We start from the raw sequence: 16824 nt of genomic DNA, 5'->3' as shown, positions 1-16824 counted from the left end.
AAGAAGCCTGAGAAGGGTACTGGAGCTGACTCGTGTATAAAAGGACAATTTGGTCGTATTACATTGGCAGCACTAAATAATAATTTTCCTTTGGTTTTTCTCTTCTAGCACCTCGGTAACCTCTGCCAAAGTGGCTGTGAATGGCATCCACTTACATTATCAGCAGACGGGAGAGGGCGACCACGCAGTCCTGCTGCTTCCTGGAATGTTGGGTCTGGAAGGTTTTAATGGAATGCTCTTGCCTGCTGTGTAGCCCACGATGCTTTCACACAGTAGTTGCCAAATACCGATTGTTAATTTTAGTGCTTTGCTGAAATGCTTTAAGTAATATTTGCTACAGTCCACTTTAGGTGATATAGATAGATAACTTTCTGCTATATGTATTTTTGTATTCCTTTAAATACCTTGATTTTCTCATGCAAGTACACTGGGTAGTTAGTAGTCTACACTTTGGGAAGATGACAGGGGTCAAGGAAAGCGGTGTGGGTAGAAGGGACGGGTGAAGGAAGAAGACGAGTGGGTGACCATCCATTCCAGTTTGCCTGGAATTGAGGGGTACCAGGATGGGAGACTCAGTGCTGAAAGACGGATTGATCGCCCTGTTGTGGTTGACTGTGTGTCCGATTAAAGCAAGAGCTAAGAACAAAACTGATGAGTTTAAAGGCTTTTTGCAGTGGGAATGCAGACTGGTGCAGCCGCTATGGAAGGCAGTGTGGAGGGTCCTCAAAAAATTACAAATAGAATTACCATATGACCCGGCAATCCCTGTCCTGGGTATCTACCCAAAAAATCTGAAAACATTTATCCATAAACACACGTGTGCTCCAATGTTCATTGCAGCTTTATTTACGGTGGCCAAGACATGGAAACAACCAAAATGTCCTTCGATAGATGAATGGATAAAGAAAATGTGGTATATATACACAATGGAATACTATTCGGCAAGTGTTATTATTTCTGAAGTTGGTCTTGAGTTAGACTGTTCCCTTTTCCTGCCTTCTCACCTGCCCCTCCAGTTCAGGGACTATAAGAGAACCTTCAAATGTCAGAGCAGTAGACATCTTTAAGAAAAGATGGAATAGGACCATTTGTGACAACATGGATGGATCTTGAGATTATAATGCTAAGCGAAATAAGTCAGAAAAAGTAGAGAACCATATGATTTCACTGATATGTGGTATATAAAACTGAACATAAAAGAACAAGACAAACAAATGAAGGAACAAAAACTCATAGACACAGACAGTACTTTAGGGGTTACCAGAGGGGGCAGGGGGGCTCTAGAAGAGGGTAAACAGCGTCTAATATATGGTGATGGAAAGAGAACTGACTGAGTGGTGAACACACAATGTGAGATAATGTATTACAGAATTGTACACCTGAAAACCATGTAACTTTACTAACAGTTGTCACCCCTATAAAGTTTAATTTAAAAAAATTACTTTAAGGAACAGTTACGAGTATATGATACTTGAGACAAAAACACATCAACACTGGTTGCCTGTGGAGAGGGGCACTGGGTGCTGGGGCAAGAGTTTGGGAGAGAGGATCTCATTGTTTGACTTCCTGATTTTTGAATAAGGTTTTACATAAACAAAAAAAGTGTCAAAAAATTTTTTTATACCTGGATAATGATTGCAATGCTGAAATAATGGAAATCCAAGCTGGTAAACTGTTCATTGCTTTTATAGATAACTGGCTGTACATCAGCCATTGGGGTAAATGTCCCCCATCACAATAGCTTAAGGGTACAAAGGTACTAATTACTACCTGCACAAGGATGCCTCCATAGCTACGATGGTACCCATCAGCTGAGGCTCCGTCAAGTGGAACATCAAGTAATTGAAAAATTTCAGGAGAAAGAAGCAAATCATAAGGAAATAAGTACATATTGGGGTTATTTAAACAAAACAATACTAAAACCCTTAACACAATTTGAGAAGTCCTGGGATCACTGGAAAAATTTCCCCTGGACTTTCTACATCTACACTACTTATCTGTAAAATGAGATTGAGATCCAGCTAGCTTTACGATGCTCCACTCATACCAATCTAATTTTGATTTTCCTTTGTTTTTCTTTTTTTTTAATTAAAGTTTATTGGGGTGACAATTGTTACTAAAGTTACATAGATTTCAGGTGTACAATTCTGTAATACATCATCTATATCTCACATTGTGTGTTCACCACTCAGAGTCAGTTCTCTTTCCATCACCATATATTAGACCCTGTTTACCCTCTTCTAGAGCCCCCCTGCCCCCTCTGGTAACCCCTAAACTATTGTCTGTGTCTATGAGTTTTTGTTCCTTCATTTGTTGTCTTGTTCTTTTGTTTTCAGTTTTATACACCACATATCAGTGAAATCATATGGTTCTCTACTTTTTCTGACTTATTTCGCTTAGCATTATAATCTCAAGATCCATCCATGTTGTCACAAATGGTCCTATTTCATCTTTTCTTACCGCCGAATAGTATTTCATTGTGTACATATATTACAACTTCTTTATGCATTCATCTATCGAAGGACATTTTGGTTGTTTCCATGTCTTGGCCACCGTAAACAAAGCTGCAATGAACATTGGAGCACACGTGTTTTTATGGATAAATGTTTTCAGACTTTTTGGGTAGATACCCAGAGAGGGATTGCTGGGTCATATGGTAATTCTGTTCGTAATTTTTTGAGGAACCTCCACACTGCCTTCCATAGTGGCTCCACCAGTCTGCATTCCCACCAACAGTGTATGAGGGTTCCTTTCTCTCCACAGCCTCTTCAACACTTGTTACTATTTGTCTTGTTGATGATAGCCATTCTGACTGGGGTGAGGTGATATCTCATTGTGGTTTTTATTTGCATTTCTCTGATGATTAGTGAAAATAATTTTTTAAGGTTCCAGTATTCTTTGCGCTGGTCTTCAAATGTATATGTGTGTACCAGACAGCCAGTGTTATTATTTCTGAAGTTGGTCTTGAGTTAGACTGTTCCCTTTTCCTGCCTTCTCACCTGCCCCTCCAGTTCAGGGACTATAAGAGAACCTTCAAATGTCAGAGCAGTAGACATGAGTTTGAAATCCATTTATGTTTTTGGCTTGGGTTTTCTGAATTATTTACCTGATGTTGAGATGGGTATATCTTGTCAGGAACATTATCAAGTGATGGTCCTTGATAATGGTAAGAGATCGTACACCATATTGAAAGACATTTTCTAATAATAGCTAGTTTATCAAGCAAGATGTTTAGTATCCATTTGTGGCCTGAGCTAGGAGTATTCAGAAACCAAGGAAACCTTAAAAATAAAGTGCTGACTTGCCCCTGGACTGGATTCCTTGAGAGTCTGGCCTTGCACACTGCGTGCAGTGGATGTGAGCACGTGGGCAGGCTGGGGACTGCCAGTCGAGTCCACTCCCAGCTTGTTAATATACGCTGTTTTGTAATGTTTTACTGAAATAAACTAATTGGATTTCTTTTTCCACACCCTGCCCGCCCCCCTCATTTCTGTGTTTAGTTTTATGGTTTCTAGTTATAACCACCCACCCCCAAATCTAAAGGGCTATTCACATTAACTTAGTAAAAAAAAAAAAAATCTGGGATTTTAGAATTCTACTTTGAATAACTTGGACCAAATATCATAAATTTGTCTTCAGATATTGGGATCTCTCGCTTATAACACTCATTTTTAAAAAAAAAAAAGAAAAAACTAACCAGGAGCATATCTGTTTCTGTGCAGTATAATTTTTTATTTTTTTTAAGGAAGATTAAGCTGAAAGGTACCAAAAGTTCAGGACTCGAATAATAATAAAGGACCAAATGAAGAATGAGGGCGTCTGTCTTTTCAAGATAGCCACCAGGGGGGATAAGAGGCAGCTCTGAACTCCACCAGGAAAGGAAGTCTGCCTTCCAGTAAATGGATTCCATCTTTGCAAGGCCCCTTTGCTGATTACATTCTGATGTCTAACTTTGAGTAAACTAGTTACTTTGTTTTAATTTTGTAATTATTTCTGCTTTTACAGTAATGTGTTTGAAATAATGAACGCATTCACCTGAATTAACCAGGTGGCTATTTTTAGGATGTGGCGAGACTGATTTTGGACCTCAGATTAAGAACCTGAATAAGAAGCTCTTCACAGTGGTTGCCTGGGATCCTCGAGGATATGGACATTCCAGACCCCCAGATCGAGATTATCCCGTGGATTTTTTTGAAAGGGATGCAAAAGATGCTGTTGATTTGATGAAGGTGGGTCTCTTAGGAAAAAAAGAGCCCAAGCAAGGGAGAATGGCTGGGCCTGACTTCATTTATTTTGTTTTTGTTTTTTATTTCTACAAGGGTAATACCATGTGATTTCTATAGAAAACTTAAAGAGTTCAAATAGGGATAAAGAAGAAAGTAGAAATATCCCATAATCCAACTGTTAATATTCAGAGATACCGCTACCAAGACTTTGAGGCTCTGCCTTTCTGGCCAATCTTATTACATATATAAATACACAGTTTTATATTGATGTAATCATACTGTTCCTAATGTGTCTCCAACTTACTATTTTATTGAACAATTTGTCAAGGAGATACTCCCATGTCAATAAATAAAAGTTTCCATCAGTATTATAATAGACACATAATATTCCATTGTAGGGATGTCTTATTTCACCTCTCTTCTAATGGTGGATAAATAACTTAATTTTTAAGTTGCCTTTTTTGTGATTAAAAGCAGAAATGCAGTGAACATTCTGTTGTCCATGGACATTTTAGTTCTCATTTTTTTTTTGCTGTTATAAACAACACTGGTGTGGACACCCTGGACCTACCTCCTTGTGCCCATGTGCAAGAGTTTTTACAAGAAGGTGCCAAATTGTTACCCATAGTAGTTATCCCAGTTTATCAGGAAATATCTTGGACTGATATTTGTTAATTCTTTAACTTAATTTTTCCAGTTTTTCAATTTTTACTTCTAGACAGCATCTCTCAGGCTTAATCTTTGTGAACCTGTGAAACACATTTTCAGTGCCTGATTGATTCACCCTAGAACTAACATAACCTCCCCATGACACCATTCTCTTCCAATCTTCCTCTAGTCAGTTCTTCACAAGGTTGCAATCAGTGGCTTTACCAGATGCAATGACTTCATTTCATCTAGTTTCCCTCTCTAACTGTTCTCAAAGTCTTTACTCAGGTGTGTGTGTGCACACACGTTACTTGTCTTGTTCAGGTACAGTTGATTGCCATTGTTTCCAGTTTCTTGAGATTTTACCCAACCAGAAGATGTGGTTCCTTCATAATTCAAAACAATACTACGTACTTAAGTTTTTATGACAATTATGTTTACACCAAACTAATTGAGAGAAAATATGTCGTTAAATGGTGAACTCTAGGATTTTTCTTTAATTACCAATTGATACTCCAAACCCCCACAGTTGTATTGATTCTGTTAATTATTGATTATCATGTTCTTTTAACAGAGAGGAGCAATAAGCAATGCTGTGCTTTTTGTTGTATTTATCACAGACACTGAAGTTTAAAAAGGTCTCTTTGCTGGGGTGGAGTGATGGTGGTATAACAGCACTCATTGCAGCTGCAAAGTATCCATCTTACATCCACAGGATGGTGATTTGGGGAGCCAACGCCTATGTGTCTAAGGAGGATGAAATGATTTATCAAGGTAGGTTCCGTGAACTGGAGATGTCATGACAGTAGCACCCTCCGCTTCCCTCTCCCCTGTCATGTCTTATGGTGATATATGCTGACACGTCATATCTCATCCGCTTCTAGTTCTCAATTCTAAGGTAGGAAGAAAAGTGAGTTCTCAGAAAAGTAATGCAATTTAATCAGTCTGTGTTTTAAAGCTTTCTCTCTCAAGAAGTGATGCTTTAATGACTCAGGAAAAGGCGAAGTCAGTATTTACATTTTCTACTGATAGTGAACTTCGAGGAAGGAGAGGCTTGGTATGAAGTGTTACTCATAACCTTTGTATTTAAAATAATGTGAGCGCAAAAGGGAACATTGTATTCAAATATGAAACCTTATATTTTGATAAAGAATTTTTGTGCTATTCACAATTTTTGAGGTTATCTTTTCAGGCTTATCTTTGAGGTTTTTAGAGACAGGAGAACAGGGGCCAGCAAACTGCAGCCTATGGGCCATATCCAGCTTGCCGCCTGTTTTTGTAAGGTACCAATAAAGGAGGCTAGCCCCTTGAGCCTTGGAGACTAAGACGGGGTGTCCCTTACCATCCCTGTTTCCTCCTCCACTCCCAGTGTTGCTGCCCAGGGCCTGTTCTGGTGGCCACCTCCACATTGGCGACTGTTGGCCATTACCAGGCACTCAGTTATAGAATTTCAGTTGGCCGTTCAGGAGTTGCTTAGCCTCCAGCAAGCTGCCCAAATTGAGACCACTGGACCCTCGGGAGAAGCAGAAGACACATTAGGGTCGGGGGTCCCTGGAACAAAAAGCAAAATTGCCCTGGGATGCCCCACCATCACCCCATGCTGGCCTGGCCCACCCCAGACAATGAGGGCCAGGCAGATCAGAAGTTTCTCTCCTTTATCTAGAGAATACCTTTGATTTTGCCTCTAGGCCTGCAGAGCCTAAAATATTTACTCTCTGGTCCTTTACAGAAAGTTTGCAGACTCATGCACTAGAATATCACAAGACTAGTCTTTTTCAGCTATTCTGAAATTTCACATGACTTAGGTGAGCTATTTAATGGCAGTGTTCTATTGTAGAATCTTAGTTCTTGACAGTCTTTCTGTTTGGTAAAGAACTATGAAAGTCTTAAATGGTAAATCTGATTTAGTTACCAGTTCTAGTCAGTATGCTTGCCTGTCCTTATTGGATCCCCACCTGGTTCAGAGGAGAGTGCCTGTCATGTGCAACGTAGGCCATTCCGCCTTGTTGCTGGTCCATTACCTCCTGTTGCCTCTAGGACGTGCCTTTGGTCCTTTCTCCCTCTCCTGTATCATTGACTTCTCTCCTTGGATCTTTCCTCTCAGCCTGTAAAGGTGAGCATTGTTCCTTCTCTGAAAGGTTGCCCTTCTTACCTATAGTTACTACCTTACCATTTTTTGTCCTTTCCCACAAACTTATTGAAAGAGTTGTCTGCACTCTCTGCTTCTACACAGTCTCCTTTCATTCCTTCTTCAGCTCATGCTGGCCCATCTCCCATTCTGGTCTGCTCTACTAAAACTGTTCTCATTGAGGTAAGTATAATCTCTTTGTTGTCAAAGCCAGTGGATTCTTTTTGAGTTGTTTGTAGTATCCCCTTATTACTCTTTAAAAGTTTGTAAGAGTTATAGTGATTTCCCCTCATTTTTCCCTGAAACTGGTCATTTGTGTCATCTCTGTTTATCCTGACCAGCTTCACTCGAGGAGTATCAATTTTGTTGATTTTTTTCCAAAGAACTAGCTTTTGGTTTTATTGATTTCTATTGTTTTCAATTTCATTGTTTTTGCTTTTATTTTCTTCTGCTTGCTTTGCGTTTTAATTTGCTTTTTTCCCCTAATCTCTTAAAGTAGAAGCTTAGATTATTGATGTTGAACTTGCTCCTTTTTAATATAAACATTTAATGCTATAAATATCCCTCTAAGTATTGCTGTGGATGCATCCTACAAATTTTGATCTGTGTATTTTCATTCAGTTTAAAATATTTTCTAATATCCCTTTAGACTTCCTTTTTGACCCATTATTATTTAGAAATATTATTTAATTTACAAATATTAGGGGTTTCTCAGGTAGCTTTCTGTTATTGTCTCTTTCTCCTTTCAGTTTTTTATTTATTTATTTTAAATTTTTATTGGGGAATATTGGGGAGCAGTATGTTTTTCCAGGACCCATCAGCTCCAAGTCAAGTCGTTGTCCTTCAGTCTAGTTGTGGAGAGCACAGCTCAGCTCCAAGTCTAGTTGCTGTTTTCAATCTTTAGTTACAGGGGGCACAGCCCACCATCCCATGCGGAAATCGAACGGGCAACCTTGTTAAGAGCTCGCGCTCTAAACAGCTGAACCATCCAGCCACCCCTCTCCTTTCAGTTTTTGCTTTGTGTATTTTGGAGCACCAAATTTGGCGAGTTTGTAGTTATTATTCCATCAGATATTTTTTCTTTGTCAATATCTTTCTCTTCTAGGACTTGTTAATTGTCTTTTCTCTTGAGAATTGCTCAGATATTCCTGGGATTTGATTATTGGGTTTTTTCCTTTATTTGTTTGTATGTTTTGTATATTGATTAATTTTAGAGTGTTTTTGTTTTAACTATGATGTGAGACTGTATCCTGTTAAAGTACTGTAAAGAATATTGATTTTTTTTTTTCCTTGGCGTGCAGTCAGTCTGGTTAGGTTCAGATTGCAAATTTTGTTTAGCCTTCTGTGAGCAGTAGTTCCAGTATCAGGTCAGTTCTCAAAGCCTGCTTCTTTGTGTCTGCCCTACTCATGCCCTATTCAGGAGCTATTTTGGGACTTGGATGATGGTTTATATTGTGGTTTAGTTCTTAAAGCTTATGCCGTATGCCTCTTTGTGTCTTGCCCACTTGCCCATGCAGGCAGAGCTGGTGAGTGATCCCAGGACTTGTATCAGTTCATACACCAGAATTCGGGGATCCTCTGTGCTCTCCCTCACCTGGTGTTGTACAGTTTTTTGCAACTAGAACAAAGTGGCAGGAAAAAAGAGGGAAAAAAAATAACAGAGATTTTGCCTACAATCTTCAGATACCAGGGGCCCCTTTTCCTGGTGCCTTTTGGTCAGAGAGCTGATTTTCTCTTGGGTTTTAGGTGCCTGACCTGCCTCTGTGCTATGTAGCCCCATTGCAGTGCAGTTTCAAAACTTGGGCAGGGATGGAGCAGAAAGAGAGAGAGGAAAAAAGGTAAAGAAGCTCCCGTACCCAGGGGCACCTGGTCCTGGTTCTCTGACTCACTGTAGGGCCTTCTCCCAATGTTTCAGTTTTCGGAGGAAAAATAAGAAACTCATCCCCATTCTGGGTCATTATTCAAGTTCTGAGTCTGTTTCATCTCCTGCGCTTATAACTTTGAAGAGTCTTCAGGTAGTTGCTTCTTGTATCCTGTCTGGAGTTTTATTGTAATTGGAGAGAGACAGGCTGGAGTGGGCTCACTCCACCTTAGCCAGCACCAGAGACCCAAGAGATACTAAGTGCTCGCTTGAGCAGACATCTTTTATAGATTTTATTCTGTTGACCACTCCCTTCTTTAAATTCTGTCCTTTAGGGCCTCTAGAGTGGCTCTCTGGTTCTTCTCTCTTCTTCTTTTGGGGTGCTGGCCCACCTCTCATGCTCTGTTCTCAGAAGGAAATCATTAATTCTCACAGCTGGTGCTATGACTTGGGGGTGAATGATTTCCAAACTACTGTGTTCAGCCAGACCCCTCTCCGAGCCCCGCAGCCGTTTCTGTTGACCTGCTGAGCACGTTCCTCTGGATAGTCTGTAAGTTTGTGAAAAACAATCATGTCTAAAACTGAACTCGTCACCTCCTGACCCATTCCACACACAGCCCATAATCTCTGTCTCGGTCAGTGGCCCACAGTCTCCCTGGGATCTCAGCTAGAAGCCCTGGCTCGTCCCTGTGGGACTCTGTCTTCTTCATCTAGCTACGAGTGGCTTCTAATGAGACCACAGACACAGGACCTCCAAAGGGACCCGCTCCTTGCTTCCTACTCACCATTTTCCTGATGCAGTCCCTTGGCCTGTTGTTGTAGTTTGGTTTCCATAGGAGACTTTTCTCACGGAGGTAAAAGTCTGATCATTTAATCCTGCTATTGGCCGTCCTTCAGTAACTTCAGTAACATTCAAGCCCCTGGCCCGCGCCAGCCCATGTAGCCTCGTCTCCTTTCCTCTCAGCCTTCCTGTGCATCTCCCCCATTTCTGAAAAAAGCTTTGTTTTTCCATGTCTCTTTGCCTTGGCATCTGCTGATGTGCTTGCTTGCCTTGTCTTCCCCTCCAGCCCCGTTCTCCTCAGCAAACACGCCTTCATCCCGTTCCCAGCTCCTATAGCACCACCTTCGTAGGGGTGTCCCTGAACCCGTGGACCTGGAGGGTACTTCTCCCTCTGGGGCTTTGTAACTCTCTGCACACACTTTTACTGCAGCCCTTCGTCCCTTGCAGTGCCATCCTTTTATGCCTCCACTTCAGTAAAGTTCACACTAAATTGTGAACATACCATGTGCAGACCTGATTTCCCTTCTTTATGCAAACAAACAAAAAACTCTTTCTCAACCTCACACCCTGCTTTAGTTTTTCTGTCTGATATACCTCTCTTTCCCTTCCCAGCCCTCATTCCACCTTCCTCAAGCCCCTGTCTCTTTTTAATTGGTGCTAAGATGGCTGCCCAATGCAGTCCAGAGAAAACAGTACTTCTGCTACCTAGCCCGGCAGACACGTCCTGCCCTCTGGTTCCTTGGTCATTCTGCAGCGTTTGAGAACACACAGGTGATGTGTATAATACTGATCACACCCCTCTTCTTGAAGCTTCGAGTATTGAAGTTCCTGCAGCCGTGTTCTCACTTCCCCCTCCTATCTCTGGTTTTCTCTGGCTGTGACAGTGCCCACTCTTTTCTGCTGGCCCTGTAACATTGGGGTCCCCAAACACCATTTTTGGCACTCTGCCCCTCTTCTCATTTTTATACCCAAGTAGCTTCACGCATCCCGTGGCCTCACCAAACTCCCAAATCCTGGTGGTCGACTTCTTATTCAGTTTTCTTATTTGATTGCCCCCTTGAGCCTTACGTTCGGTTGTCTAAAACTGAACTCATAATCTTTCCTCAGACCTGTTCTTCCTGCTAAATTTCTTATTTTGGTAAATGATACCTAACATAATAGACTATTTCCCCCACAAAATAATATTTTAAATTACTATTTATTGAATGCCTGCTATGAGCTAACATTTTTACCCACACAACGTCCCTGTAAATTATCTATTAATCAGCCTGTTCTTTAGATGAGGAAATCAGGGCACAAAGGAGTAAAGAAACCAGCCATGGTGGCCGACTGGGTGGGGCGGTTCACGTCTGACACTAAAAGCCAAGTGTTTAATCTCTACAGTGTGCTCATCCGCCCTCTGCGGTCTTCCTTTGCTCTGTCTGAGACCCATCCTACCCCTGCCACTCCTCCTGCCAGGCTCCAAGTCCAGACACTCAGCAGTCTCCACTTAGATTGATTCAATGCCTTTTTAACCAGTCCCCTGTCTTCACCTCCTGTCAATCTACTTTCCACACTGCTCTGATAGGAGTTTGGTAAGATGTAAATCTCATTATATCTTACTTAAAAATCCTTAAGGTCTCCCATGGCTTTCTGGGTAAGTAAAGTTCGAACTTCTCAGCTTTGCTCACAGAGTTTGAGTGACCCAGGACACTCTGTCTTTCTAGGTCCATTTCCCAGCACTTTTGTCTCCCCCACCCCCACACTCCCCTCCTTTTCTTCAGCAACCTGGAAACCCCTGAAGTTCTGTCATTGGCGGCATGGCTCTGCCTCTGTGGCACTGCACGTGCTGTTCCTGCTCCTGTATTCACTTGCTGGTTTCTGTTCTCACAGACTTAGAGCAGCTGTGTATCCTCTGGGAAGCCCCCACCATTCCCACTCCCCCCATTGCCCATTTACGCTCACTGACCCTCCTCTGTCCTCCCCAGCCTCTCCCACACTTAGCACATTCTGCCATGCTTGTTTACAAGTTCTTGATTAGAGGATATGGCCCTTAAGGACAAAGACCATATCCCATTTCAGTTTGTATCTGCTGTGACTAACACATAGCAGGCTTCGAATGATGCTTACTGGATTAACTCACTCATTAATGATGAGCAAATGTTTTCTTTATTACGATTCCAGTGCTTAGCACAAATTATGCGCTCAACAAAAGATATATTTCAGTTTCTTTTCAGATAGAAATGAGGTGTTTTGGATCAGCAAATGCATTGATTGAAATGGTTATTTTAGGAACTTAACTATGAATCGTAATTATTTTTCATTTTTTTGGTGGAAATTATGCTTTGGAGTAAAACTGATTTACTCTTGAAAAAATGACAGAAGTAAATATATAAATGCACAGAATATTTTGGAGTGCTTGCTATATGCTAGGCATTGTTGTTAGCACATTTCATTTCTAACTTATTTATTTTGTATCCCAGAGTGTTATTTTAATTCTCATTTTTCACATGAGGAAATTAGCACAGCGAGGTTAAGGAACTTGCTCGGGGTCACAGAGCTAGTAAGTACAAGAGCTGGGATTCAAATGTAGGTAGCATGACTTCCAAGTCTGTGTTCTTAACCGTGGTGTTTGACATGAACATCTGATTTGCCCCAGCTACAGCTGGATTTCCCTGCCTTTTGAGGTTTAGATAATATTTGCTGTGGGAGTCTAAGGTCTTGCCCCCAATTTTACATTCCCATAGATATCTCTTGTTCCAAATCCCTGCTTTCACCAAGTTAATTCATTTTAAGGATCTCTTGCTATCTTGCAATAGGAGGAATTTACATTTTAGCAAGAAACATATCTTCATATTGACCATTAGCCAATTTGACTCTTAAAAGGTCTTGGCCTTCCCATCACAGGGGACTTTCTTTATTTTGTACAAATGCATATAAATTTATAAAATATATAAATTTAAAATATATAAAATATATTTATATTACATATTAATGTTACATATAATGATATATTAGACCTATAAATGTTATAAATCAACATATATTTATATTTTTATTATATATTGTTACACATTTTATTATATAATTTGTTTTTGAGCTATACAAAGTGATTTCATACTATAGATCGTCTTCTTTGACTCACTTTTCACAAACATTATGTTTGTAAGATTCAGGATGTTTCAGTATCCTATTCCATTGGGCAAACGTTGCATTTTATTTTCCCTTTCTTTTGTCAATGGACAGTTGATCTATTTCCAGTGGCCTAATGAACATGCTCTGTGGGGTTCTGTGGGGTATATGAGCGGCAGTGTCTCTCAAGGCTCTATGAAATTGCTGAGTATTGTGGAATGTAAATATACTCTGTTATAAGTGACAAATTGTTTTGCAATTAAATAAATTTACACTTTGACCAGCAACATATGAGGTTCCTTAACTTGCATCCTCAACAAAAACTTGGAAGCATCAGACTTCTTAATTCTAGCCAGTAAAGTGCGTGTAAAATATCTTATTGGGAGTCTAAATTTGCATTTTTCTGTTACTAGCAAGGTTGAGAATTTTTTAAGTATTTATGTACCATTGGGGTTTCTTCTGTACTATTCATGTGTTTTCATTGATTTTTAAATTTTTATTATGTAATAGTTGATACATGTAATACAATAGGTATAACGACAGAACAAACCCCCAACGACTCTCTACCCAACTCAAGACTAGAACACTTCCAATATTATTTCAGTGTTATTGGTTTGTGGGGGGTCAGGGAGAGGGCGGGGTGTTATTTGTTGTTCTTTGATAACCTAACTACTAACCTGTTGCCGGTTAGGAATTGTATTAGTAATTATGCTGCACAGCTTGTGGCTTGTCTTTTGCTTTCTTTATGGACAGCACTCTTTAATGTAAGGAAATGTTACAATGTTTTATTTTCTCATTAGCTTGGTGAGTCTTTACAGTTATTAACATGTTTGTCAATTTACTTCCCTTCTTTCATCTCAGACATTCCTTCTAAGATCTTTTCTCTCTTTCCTGAAATTATTCTTTAGAAGTTTTTAAAGGGCAGGTCTATTAATAATCAACTCAGATTTTACTTAAGAATGTCACTATTTCACCCTTATTCTTGAAAGACTGTTTGGCTAAGAACAGAAATATAAATGGAAAATTATTTTCTCACATATTTCACTGTCTTCTGCTTTCCTTAGTTGCTGTTGAGAAGTTTTGTCAGTCTAATTTTCCTTCCTTTGGAGTGATGTCTTATCTCTGCTTGTTTTTCAGATTTTCTTTTTCTTTGATATAGTGCTATTTTACTAAGCTGTGTCTAAGTGTAGGTTCTTTTTATTTCTCCTATTTGAATTACATTTGATTTTTGTTGATTCTTATCTTTCCTCATTTCTGAAAAACAGTTGCACCTGTTTCTTTCAAATATTGGATCTCCTCCACTTTCCTTCTTTCCCACTTCTGGGATTTATTGGACTTTGTAGACCTTGTCTTTCCATCTTCCCCATCTCTTGTTCATCTTATCTCTTGATGTGGTGTTCTGCATAATTTCTTATGCTTTCTTTTCAACTTTTCTAGTTTTCAGTTAGCTTTGTGAAGATTCTGATTGTTTTGTGGCCTTCGATTAGGAGGGAATATTTGCTTACTTTTAATCTGGCAACAAATAACAAAGTCCTGGTGAGCATCAACTGAGAATGCTTTCCTTCTCAGAGGATTTGCATTTGCTGCTCTTTGGAACTGCAGGATCATAGGAGGTTGGGGCCTTTTTTGTTTTCACATAAGAATGACAGTTTTATTTCTTGCTTAAAGATCCATATTCTTTTATTCATTTTTCTTGGACTTTTGTGTTGTTGGGGCCTCACATTCAGTGATGAATAGTAGTGATTATAGAATACATCCTTTTATTCTTTATCACAGAAGGAAAGCTTTCAACATTTTGCTATTAAGTACACATGTTTCTGATAGTTTTGTTTTTGCAGAAAATCCTTATTAGATTAAGAAAGTTGTCTCAAATTCCTAGTTTCTAAGTGGATTACTTATAAGTCATATTTGGACGTTGTAATTTTTTTTTTTCAATTACAGTTGACAAGGTTAGGGCCATTTTTATCTCAGCTTAATCCAGGAATTTCAAGTTTACCTCTAACCATCCACCTCCAGCTAGCAGTTATATTTTCCTCAAAAACAACCCTGCCTTTTAGTAGTCTTATCACTCACTCTTTGTTCTATTTTCAGGGTTCTCTTTCTCTTACACACACACACACACACACACACACACACACTCACTCATACACATTCAGTCTATTAATTAGGACAATTAAACAATGCAACAAAAATTATATATTATGAAAGATCTAGTTATTCCACTGTAAGAGGCCCCTTCTGAGTGTGTGGTCTGCTACACAGCCAAACGTAGAAATATCTACAGGGAATTTTTTACTGGCCAGCTTCACACCATCTTACTAGCACCCTCTCCACTTCCCGTTTTCCAGCTCTCCTTTTTCTTCTTCCCAAGTCTCTTCCCACCTCTTAATTTTCAAGTTCCTCTCTACACCCCTCTCTAGAGTCTTTTCACTTTTGTGCAGAGCTGTTCAGCTCTCCTCAGTCTCTACAGGCCACTCTGGGCATTCCTTTGCAGATGTAAACCAATCAGCAGAAGAAAGGCAAGCACTCTGACAGGATCTGCCCTCTTTAGAAGGCAGTTGTAGTTGCAAATCGCAGTGTTTTCCATTTCATTTTCTCCATTCAGTAAGTATATATGGGTGCCTGGAACTGTCTGGAGCTCTGTGTAGGTTAGTGTTGGATCTGAATTCATATCATTAGTGTCATGTTGTCTTTAAGGAGCATCATGTAGCAGGAGCATTGTACTAAAAGCTCTAGATAAGCAATATTTAATATGCTCAGGAAGATTAGAATCTTTATCTCAGTGTGTTTAAAGAAGGCTAATTGAATGTGTTTATTTATTTTAAAGACAGTTTTTAGCTAGTACTTCCTTTCCTAACAGTGAATCATCTGTAGTATAGTTTGAAGTTAGTAGTTAGCCTTTTACACTCGTATTTCTACGGTAGCAGAAATTGGAGTAAATAATTTGTGTGTCTTTCTCAATGAACATAAATGCAATTCAGAAAAAACTCTTTTGTAAATAATGTCACTCTCATTCAGATGACCCTAATTAGAGGAATATCTTCTTTTATCTTATACCTTTAACAGAAAGCATTAAATGCAGACATAATTTTCTTCACTTGGTAAGAATTTATTGTGTGCCTGTGTTATACCAGGCACTGGTCTAGGCCCTGGGGGTGCAATCGGGAACAAAACAAAGCAAAGTCTCTTACACTGGGGCTTACATCCTAGTGGGGAGACAGATACTCAGCCATGGATACAGAAAACACTGCAGAGTGCTGAGCAGAGTCGGTATAGGGAGGGTGGTCAGGAAGGGAAGGCCTCACTGACCTGGATAAAGTGAGGGAGGACTGAGCCACAGGGAAACCTGGGGACTCACTCTAGGCAGATAGAATAGCAAACACAGTGGCTCTGAGCTGGACTGTGCTTGGAATATTTAAAGATAAACTTTAGTATGAAACTAAACCTATTCTTGTCCACACTTCTATTTTCTAGGTATCCGAGATGTTTCTAAATGGAGTGAGAAAATAAGAAAGCCTCTAGAAACCCTATACGGGTATGACTACTTTGCAAAAACCTGTGAAAAATGGGTGGATGGCATGAAACAGTTTAAACATCTTCCAGATGGTAGGTTACATGAACTACTTAATGGTTCCTTTGCTGATTATAGAGGCTGCTTGAGTTCCTCCTCTGATGTCCCAGAATTCCTCAGGGATTAATGCATTCGCCCACTATCCTTACACACTGATGTATGAACAGAGGATGCTAGTGAATGTATACAATACAAGTTCTTGTATATTAAAATAGAGACGGATTGTATGTACAAAGATTTATATTGTTGAGTCTTTAATAGCAGACTGTTATTTTTTCCTTCTAAGCCTTTATGTATGATGACAAAATAATTCTCCATAAGTCTCAAATAGTCTTTATTTTCTAATCCCAGAATGAGTAATAAGGAAGCAAACAAGCTGCAACATATACCATATTTTTTTTCTTTTGCACATTTAGATGTGTTACCCTAGGACAAAGAAGGAAGGGCTTTCTGTCATGAATTAATATGAAGAAGAGAATGTTCAGTTCTTTTCCCATC

General features: G+C 39.6%; 1 protein-coding gene across 3 annotated transcripts in view; it reads left to right on the top strand.

The window, feature by feature from the left end:
• Window positions 1–16824, top strand: part of BPHL (biphenyl hydrolase like) — a 37322-nt gene that overhangs the window by 7934 nt on the left and 12564 nt on the right. For 2 of the 3 annotated variants that reach the window (XM_033114149.1, XM_033114150.1), the window contains 4 exons: window positions 109–212; window positions 4063–4229; window positions 5495–5648; window positions 16230–16361. In XM_033114149.1, the coding sequence (XP_032970040.1) occupies window positions 109–212; window positions 4063–4229; window positions 5495–5648; window positions 16230–16361 (557 nt within the window). Of the gene's footprint in view, window positions 1–108; window positions 222–4062; window positions 4230–5494; window positions 5649–16229; window positions 16362–16824 lie in introns of all 3 variants that reach the window. The other variant, XM_033114148.1, reaches the window with a different exon arrangement.

The sequence above is a fragment of the Rhinolophus ferrumequinum genome, chromosome 9 (genome assembly GCF_004115265.2).
Source record: "Rhinolophus ferrumequinum isolate MPI-CBG mRhiFer1 chromosome 9, mRhiFer1_v1.p, whole genome shotgun sequence".
Lineage (NCBI taxonomy): Eukaryota > Metazoa > Chordata > Mammalia > Chiroptera > Rhinolophidae > Rhinolophus > Rhinolophus ferrumequinum.
The sequence above is the reverse complement of the archived record's forward strand: the minus strand, read 5'-3'. Positions and strand labels throughout refer to the sequence as shown.